Source organism: Mytilus edulis, chromosome 11 (assembly GCF_963676685.1).
Source record: "Mytilus edulis chromosome 11, xbMytEdul2.2, whole genome shotgun sequence".
Taxonomy (NCBI): Eukaryota; Metazoa; Mollusca; class Bivalvia; order Mytilida; family Mytilidae; genus Mytilus; species Mytilus edulis.
Window position 1 is genome coordinate 33057935 of NC_092354.1, and position 10227 is coordinate 33068161.

General features: G+C 30.5%; 2 protein-coding genes across 2 annotated transcripts; both read right to left on the reverse strand.

The window, feature by feature from the left end:
• Positions 1-4970: 4970 nt before the first annotated feature.
• LOC139494202 (ATP-dependent DNA helicase RecQ-like) lies at positions 4971-5474 on the reverse strand. Its single transcript, XM_071282375.1, has one exon. It carries the CDS (start codon positions 5472-5474, stop codon positions 4971-4973), a length of 504 nt encoding a protein of 167 aa, XP_071138476.1.
• Positions 5475-5567: 93 nt separating this feature from the next.
• LOC139494203 (ATP-dependent DNA helicase Q1-like) lies at positions 5568-10227 on the reverse strand. The gene is made up of 3 exons (XM_071282377.1): positions 9949-10227; positions 7454-7608; positions 5568-5790 (listed from the first exon to the last, which is right to left on the reverse strand). The coding sequence occupies exons 1-3, from the start codon at positions 10225-10227 to the stop codon at positions 5568-5570; spliced, it is 657 nt and encodes a 218-aa protein (XP_071138478.1).

Genomic DNA, 10227 nt, shown 5'->3' on the forward strand with positions numbered 1-10227 from the left:
GATTTTTGTCAAATTGAATATGTAGAATGGGTGAAAAATACCATGAGGGAAGCATATAAAAATGTTTATGACCATTCGGGTCAAGCAGCACAACGTCAGAAATTATGCATTTGTTCACGTTTAATGTTTCAGGGACAAAAATGATAACCAGACTTGAAAAATGTGACACAATCATAGAGAACACAAAAAAAGTTGTTCAAGATATTCTAACAGAGTTAGAAAGTAATTTGTACAGATATTTTTGCACGTGTTTTAGGTTAAGTTGCTATACATACTGCTATGTGCGTCCTTATGTCTGTTAGTTCGTTCGTCTGTCCGTCCGTTTTTGTCACACTACAGGTTAAAGTTTTTTTACTAGTCCTGATGCTCATTATGATTGTTCAGAATTAAATCATTCAGTTGGATGCCTACAGTTTCAAATTTATAAATGATGAACAATTTTATAGCAAAGCAGAAAAAGCTGTTTAAAGAATAAACACAAAAAAACATCAAAGGAAAAATACAGATAATAGCGATAAACTCTATTATCGCTATTATCTGTATTCTTCCTTTGATGTTTTTTTGTGATAATTTTCATATCACTCGTGTAGAGTGAGAATGAAAATTATCGCTAGTTTCTAAGGTCCTTAGCAACAGCGTATTAATATAATTCATGCGCTAGAGTGTCGGCCAATCAGAAAAGATTAGCCAGAACTATACAAAAAACTGTTATCGGATGACTTCGCTGAAATGTCAACAATAAAAGATGATTTCTCGTTTTAATATTTTACCGTGAATTTCGCCGTTAAATAATTTATTGGAAGTTAATAAAAATAATCAAATCATGTTATTAACAAATAAAAAAAATCCTTTGTTTACATAAGTCTACTTCAAATCATCGTAGGTCTGTCTGCATGTACATTTTTTCATGCATGTATATTTCTTCGCCTGCTTTGAAAATACATAATATATTCAACCGTTCACTTCATTTTGATACGTAGAAACACCAAATTACAGCTTATCAACAGTGAAAATGGTTTTCGCCATATTTGAACACGCCGGATGGTCAGATGAGACAACTTTTTTCAAATGAATGAACTACCTGAGCGACTACATATTTATATATATCAAATAAGCCTACGCCAAAAAAAATAGTACCACAAAAGAAAATGCATTATCATCGTATAAGATATTTTTTTTACTGAAATTTAAATTAAATGATATTCGAAAATATAAATAATAGCGATAAATAGATTATTTATGTTTTTTTTAAACTCGATGCATTTTCTCATTCTCATCTCATCTCATCTCAGGGCTCCGCCCTTCGATGAGATGAGAATGAGAAAATGCATCTCGTTTAAAAAAACATAAATAATCTATAAGTATGCAGCAAATTGAGACAAAACAGCAATATTGCAGTTTTATGACATGTCATTTAATTGATGATCTCTACTAATAATGCTGACGCTTTGTTGTTCATTTGAAGATGAAGAACTATTTCATCAATGTTATTGAACGGTGACTCCTTATCATTAACATGAATGACACTGCCTAAGAGGGAGATTTTGATAGGTTGGAAATTAACTGAAAAGCAGGAATTGGTCTCCTACTCGGTCATTCAGTATTCAGTAAATACTTTGGGGAACTTGTGAACTACCTTTTGCTTACAAAGCACCTTTTGTCACCAGAAATGTCTCTGAGAACCTTAGAGGGTGCTTTAATAAATACTAAAGGTGGACAAGGGAAGAACAAAGAGGCAGACCTGGTCCAATACGTCATCAGAAGCAAAAAAGATTTGATAGGGAGTCTAGGTATGATCACACAGCAAGCATTTACTGTTTACAGTACAATTTACGGTAAACATATTTAGCTCCAGTAATCAAATTGCTTTTTACATTAAAAAATTTATTTTAATTGTTTGGCAACAGGGAAAAGTATATTAGGAATTTCTAGCATCAAAGGATGCAAGACCAAAAACCATTTTTCAATACAAAGTAGTAATAGTAGAGCCTTATCTTGTACAAAAAAAAAACCAGTTAAATCAGCATTTTAAAGGACAATATTTATGATGGAAATATAATTTTTGATCTATATACATTGTGCTGTCTACATATACTGTTAATTCAGAAATTATTGCTTGCATTTATTATTGCTTGCATTTATTATTGCAATTTTGTCATCATAGACTTTATGGGATTTTAATTTTTACGATTTTGAGAAAAATCCTGTTTAATTCATATAAAATATTTTAAAATGCAAGTTCAAATTAATTGTGTTTACAACTGTGTCGCATTTTTTGCAAACATAAAAACCTCACATTAATTTCTGAATTCACAGTATTCTTTTTATTGCATTAATAAGCATTTATATCAATATCACATACAATTATTTATCTTGTCTTTGTTTTATTAAAGGAGCCAATAAAACAGAAAAAGCTGTTATGAGAGCATGTGTTGCTGCCGACACTTGTGTTGGAGTTGGAAGAACAGTTGATGGATGTCTTGGATTACCAAAACTGTCTGTTAATCATACTAAAAAGTCTTCTGTGAAAGATCTTGAGATTCTTGTTAAGTGTTTGAAAACTGTAGATCCTTTTACATATCACAAAGGTAGAAATTTGAAGTCCTTTTGTAACATTAGAAAACACCCAGATAGGATAATAAATATGAAAGAAATGTTAGATTTAATTAGGAAGAAAGTTAGAAAATTCTTCATTGATCATTCATAAGGAACTGTAGATCAGTAGATATTAATCTGTATCGCATCAAGTTTTAATAAAAATTTTTTTTACAAAAATTGAAATTTGAAATATTAATATAACAAACTATTTTAAATCATAATTTTTTACTTTGAGAAAATATGTTATCTATGCTTTTTATATGATATTTTGCTCTTCTTGATGAAAAGCTCATAGTTCTGTGAACATTTGTGATATACTTATAACTGTGATTCTCTCTTATATAAGTGTGTTGGTGTGAGTGTGATACAAATAATTTCAATTTCTAGTTTTTATAACATTGTGAATTATTTTTATGTAATTTTTCATCTATATTTTAAAAAGTTTTAGGTAGTTTTAGACCATGTATATAGCTAACAATGTAAACAGGCGAAGAATAAAAGAAGAAGGATGGGGGTTTACTCTTTTTATTATCATTCTTTTAAAATTATGAATTCAAAATGTTAAAATTTAACAACAAAAGGAACAATTTGGGTAAGAGTCTTTCTTATAACAGAAGTTTTGGAATTGGTAAATTTAATGTTAAAATTATTTTCAAAGTAGTTTTATTTATTGGCTTACTATTTTATTTTTTTTGGGTGGTGGTGAAGGCAAATTGATTATCTCTCTTCTTTAAAAAGAATTGTATTTCACTTCTTAGTGAAGTGTGTGACAATGATTTAAAGAATATATGAAATGCCCCAAAAAGGGCATCAATGGGAAATCTATAAACTTTTTAAAAATCTGTGTATAGCAATGTTAAAACCTGTATTATATTCAATGATCTAAACAAATGCCGAAATAATTTCATTCTATGGGGAAACTTTTGAAAATTGAGCTTTTTGGTTATGGCAATTGGGCTTTACAGTTTCAAGATATAACAGCATTTTTGTTGAGGTATGCTAGTGATATATTTTTGATATCTGCAACAAAAGATGGTTTACAGGAAAATACATTGTCAATTTGCACAGAAAAATGAGGTTTATCTGTCATTACAAAGAAAACATAAATGTTACATTTGGGAAGGGTTGAATTGTATGACCTATTAATTCACTGGTTTATGACAGTCAAACAATTGATGTTTTGGGAATAAAATATTCTTTAGGTGTATTATCAAATTATAATAGTAAATTGCTTAATGTACATATATATTTTACAGAACAAGGTAGAGGAGTTCAGTATGGAGAGAACTACTTTATCCCTATGTTTCAATAAATTAACAGTGATAAGTGTGTTTGATACTTGATGTTAGTTAGTAGCATACGAATGTATAGGTGTGAGATATGTGGATTTAACATTTTTCCTATGATAGAAAAAGTTGATTTGGACTGCTGTGAATAGTTATTGATTCACAAGAGAACAACCAGAAATGTGAATGAGGTGAATTTCCACTTCAGTATAAGTGTAATTTTCCAATATTTTTTTTTGTGGATGACAACTGTATATTAAAGGTGTTGTTAAGAACTAACTGAACTTGTGTTTAATTGTTCAAAATGTACGAGTTGGGCAACATATATAAAATGATTGTTACATAATCTTATTTCGAATTATTATTGGGATAATCAGTAGTTGTTGAATTTAGACAGCTCAAATTTATCTTTAATAAGACAGTGTCTTGTTGATTAAGCTAAGCAAGAATTAACCTTTTTTTTATAAGACTGTTCTGCAAAGTGTAAAATATTCTATAAGTATGTCACATAATGTGGTATAAAATGTAGTTTTTCAATTGTATCTTAAGAAATTAATTCCTATACTTTGGGTTGTTTAAATAAGTCAGTACTATAAGAAATGAAAGAAATCATATTTTTTAATGATTTAAAGGTGATAGAAGATGAGTTTCATTTCATTCTACAATGTAGCAAATATACCTTTTTTTGCCTAAAATATATATAAAATAATGTTACTGGTCTATGCCATGAACTATTAAATAAAAAAATTTGAATTTGAATGTTAAAGATTGCATAATTGTTGTTATAAATCTATGCAAGAATTTGACTGTTAAACGCAACCAGTAAAAATATTATTTAAACTTGTTTTGCTGTTGTTTTCTTTCTGCTTGATAGAGAGAACAAAATCTACATCACATCAGATTTTGCAATTTTAGCAAAAATTGTTGAAAAAGTATGGACCAACAGGCGGTATGGGCTTTGCTCATTGTTGAAGGCCGTACAGTGACCTATAGTTGTTAATGTCTGTGTCATTTGGTTTATTGTGGAGAGTTGTCTCATTGGCAATCAAACCACATCTTCTTTTTTTTTATATTGAAGCTACTCCTTTACAATTCAATTCTTAAAATCTCACATTCAATACATGTGCAACTCTCCTTACAGTACATACAACATTCATGATCAATCATGTCTCCTTTCTCAAAACCAAACTGACTTAACATACAGGAACGTAAACATGTATCATCATTACAGTATTGCACAATATCATTTTTAATTTCTGGTACATTATTTGATATGTCCCTTTTACAATAAAATAATATTGACCTAGCTGGTCTGCCATCCCTACCAGCACGTCCTATTTCTTGAACAAAATCAGATAAATTTCTGGGAGGCTTTGTATGAATGACACAATCAATAGATGGGGAGTTGAAACCCATACCAATGACAGATGTACAAAATACTAATCTGATTCTTGGAACCTTTTTACCTAAATCTGTTAAAATAGTGGCTTTGACTTTTTCGTCTTGTCCACTACACAAAGCACCATACAAACAGTTGTGTAAATTAGAATTTCTAAAAATAAATCTACAATACGCAATTGCACTGCCCATGTATTGAATAGGAATATATACAAGTGTAACAGGAATTTTTTTTTTCTTAACACATAAATCATCACAGAGAGGCTTATATATATTTTCAAACATTTAAAAAACATCATTTGATGAACCCTTCAGATTTTTTTCAAGATAAATATTGGTTCTGTCAGGACTTTCTTTGACTTTACATGGAGTTTTCATACCTAAGGCTTTCACTATATCTTTCTCTTCTTGAAGAGATACTGTTGCACTTAAACCAAGTCTAACTGCGTCTGGCAGAAAAGCTGCTATGTCATGAATATGCTTAAAAGCAGTACGGAATGATTTTCCCCTGAAAAATATAATTTTTTTTCTTCACTTTATATTAATCAATCATATTGTATACATTATGATACTCCTCAAATAGAACACTTAGTTGTGATCTTAATTACAGCCGATTGCATTGAGTGTGTAGGCAAATGTAGTATCCTTGGATTATCTTGCTTGCTAGCTGAACCGTGAAGTCACTATTAGTTTAGGTAAACTATCCTCCTTTTAGGGTAGACTAGTCGACAGATAACCAATCTATCTGTCTGTAGAACTAGGCTACATAGACAGGAGGGTAGTATACCTTACCTAAAAATGACTCCACGGTTCAGCTAACAAGCAAGCTTACCAAAGATATTACCTTTGCCTTTAAAGAGAATCCAATTATTTACAAATACTTGGTCATGTACAGACAAATCATGTTGATTAACTACAGGTGCATTAAAGATGTGCAACAGACCTGGTTTATATTAAAATGGGTTTTTATTTCTATAACATATCAGATCCCCATTATCTTATCAAACACTTATCATCAATGCGTTTTCATTTGAAATTGGTTTTTTTTTAGCATTGATTCTACCTGGTAGAAATTTATCATATAAATCAATATTAAATCATTAACAAACATATTGAAGAGTAATGTCCACTTACCTTTTGATAAAATATTTCTCCTTCTTAACTTACCAACAGTATCATGTAATGCTTTTAAGATATTCAAGACCGGAATTAAATAAACCATGAAGAAAAGGAAAGACAAGAGAAAAATGTTATTGAGATGCTACTTTATAATGAACACATCCCTGATAACATGTAACTTTTGTCAAATTAACTGTAACTTGTAAGAACAACTTCAATCTTCAATTCAGCAACTGTAAAAGAAACTAATAAAAAATTAAATCAAACAATGAAATAAACACATGTACAAAAATATATGTATATGATGTATAGTGTAATAAATAATACAAGACAAACAAATCAATGCACAAATTTGAGTCAACGTACCATTCATGAACCTTGTGACATTCATCAATTACAACAGCTTTTATTCCAGATTTGAATCTATGCGTGGTAAAGAGAAAGTATAATCATGTAATAAATCCATTATCATATACTATGAAAGAAAGAGAAAGAATAATTCTGATATTGCAAAATGGAAAATACATTATAATATGATAAGAAAATCATAATAAACATTGTAATGATAACATATGTGGATGTCTGGTATTATAACTGTGTACATAAATATACACATTTACATGTTTGAAACTCCAGAGACATTTCAGGACTAGAATATATTGGTATTTTAAGTTACAGATAAATTATTTGACAGACCAATATATGTTTAACTATTTAGGTACTCATAAAACAATTCCAGAATGCCTAATTCAGTGGTTGCGGTTTGTGTATGTGTTACATGTTTGTTTTTTCATTCATTTTTTAAACATAGATTAGGCAGTCAGTTTTCTCATTTGAAATGTTTTACATTGTCATTTCAGGGCCGTTTTATAGCTTATAATGCGGTATGGGCTTTGCTCATTATTGAAAGTCGAAGGGTGACCTATAGTTGTTAATTTGAATTATTTCTGTGTCATTTTGGGATCTTGTGGATAGTTGTCTCATTGACAATCATACCACATCTTCCCTTTATATATATATATATATATGATATTTCTCAAATTCTTTAATACCTGTCACAGTCTAGCAGTTTTCTTCCCTCCACTGTATTAAAAATAGCCTCAGGGTGTGCAAAAATCAAATTGGTATTGTACATTTCTTCTATAGGGGTACTTGACTGCATATCTACCATTTCGTCTTCTATATCAAGGCCTGTGATAATTCTACCCTGTATGTAACATAAATATAGATTATAACCTGGCATTTTCATATTAGACCCCTAATCAGTCCTACATTGTAGATCATATTATCAGCTCGAGAGCCAACAGGGTTAAGGAAATTCTTCAAATTTAATAAATAAATATATGTACAAATAAGTTTTTCATGGGATACATTTATACTGTATTCAGATGGAAAATTATAGCTAAAAAACTAAGGAAATTGACAACGTCGTCATAGGTTTAATAGCGATAAACAGATTATCATTGGTCCTTTCAACTCGATTGCTTTTCTCGCTTTCGCTGTACTGTAATTACATTTGATAAAATATGGTGATCTGTCACCTGTGGATCTTGTTATTAAAATTGATATGGTATTTGCGCCTGACAGTACCTCAATATGTATTCATTTTTCTATGATGCCTTTATTGTATTAAGGTACATGTTGTACATATCTGACTGTGCTCAGATACGTTTGCTATACAAAAATCAAATCTAGAGAGATTTAGCACATAAATACTTTATGTTCATTTGAACACAGTGAATTTAGAACATATAATTAGACACTATACGTATATGGTTTTTATACTGAAATCGATAAAAAAATAAAAAAATAATAAAAATATGAAACCCTGGGGTACCATTTTGGGGTATTTCCCTGTGAGCGTAGTCTAGGCGGTAAGCATTGACAATTTAAGGAATTAAAAAGGGAAAATAATTTAATAAATAACATTTGAAAAACATGGTATATAAATTACCAATTTGAAGACATAACAGGTTTAAATTCATAAAAGTTTGACCATTGTTACTACACGTTGTCATGGTTGTGACATGACGTTGTAAGTAGGCGGGGCTTATAGTTGAGTTGAGGTCATTGACGTATAAAGCTAACGTTTATACGTATAGCTTTATCTGTATAGTAAAATAGCTGATTGCAGTATAAGGTTCCATATACAACTTTTAAGTTTTCTCAATACATGGAATTTATAGATGATGAGTTCTAATGCAATTATTTTGTATCAATGGTTCAGATTGGATAACAGTAATCCTACAATTATGCGTTGCCAGGTAAACTGAATTTACGATAGTAAAACTGCCAATGGACGTCCACAAAACTTCAATTACATTGATCTCTTAAATATTTCTTTTGAGACCAAAATATAGTCAATGAAACGTTGAGGAGAAAAAAATGTAAAAATCCAATTTTAGAACAATTACAAGAATGTGTCTATAGTACATAAATGCCCCAATGGCACTATCATTTTCTATGTTTTGAGCACCGTGAAATTGGCATCCGAACTCTTATTTGGCATTAAAATTAGAAAAATCATATCATACATGTAGCCTGGTGGTGAACATGTGTACTTAGTTTAAGACTCAAGCTTCAGCAATATAAACTACATTGTACCTTGACCAAAACCTTTAACCTGAAGTGACAGATCAATCAAAGGCCAAGCTGTTTACCAATGTTTGGCAGGTTGGGAACAAACCCTCTTTACGGTGATTATACCTGTATAGAGGGGTATTTTTGTTTAGACTGGATTTAAATCAAAATAGGGCGGAATGGCATTCTCTACTTATTTAATATGGCAGTAACCTAGAACAGTTGATGCACCAATTGATGTACTTAATTAAATATGCACATGCCTAGTCCAAATAATTATGAGGTCTTGAAAGGCTATGAAAATTATCATAATTATTTGGACTAGCACATGCCCAGTTTGCTGCTTATCTGACTAAATATAAAATCTATTGTTCACCATGACTGAAAGCTGTGATGATCAGGTAAATTTTACTCACTTATGCTTCACTGAACAGAATTTCTATTGTAAGATTTAACATGAAATTTAAAGATCAACAATTCCTTTTGCAGAAAACTGGTTACTCCAATTTTTAGTAATGTACATGTGCATATGTTGATGCATATAATGCTAGAGATTATAGCCAATATAATTAGAAAATGCCATTCTGCACTAATTTGCTTTCAATCCAGTGCAAACAAAAATACCCCTCTATAGAGCGATTACAATGTATTTTATCCCTCTGAAGAAGGATTATCCCTTTATACAGGTATAATCACCTTACAGGGGGTTTGTTCCCAACCTGTTTAGTACAATATACTTTCTTGTTTTTCGTTTACAAAATCTACTACTGGGTACTATCTAATGATCATAGACAGGCTTTTGTCCAAGTTTGATACAAATCTAGGATAGTTTAAGAAAGTTATTTAAATTTAAAAACTGAGTAAAAATATGTACGTTCAAAGGTTATTACTTTCCTATATGTGGGATTTTACTTTTTTCGTAATGTCAGAGTGATTAAATGTTTTTGAATTGTTAACTACAATTTACGGTCACCTTCACGTTTAAGATACAAGTTTTGAGTGGTGTTTCTCTCAAACGCTGATACTGTTCCACCTGGATTGATGTAAGTGGAGAAATCACAATAACAGTGCCGCTAAGCATAAGTGGTGCAATTTCATAAATCAAACTTTTCCCATAACCAGTGGGTAAAATTCCAATTATTTCTTTCTTTCCCTTCTGTAACATATCTAATATTTCCTTTTTCTTTTCTTTTAAATTAAAACTTTCTTTGTTAAGTACACGAAGGTACGATTTGTAGTCGGCCAT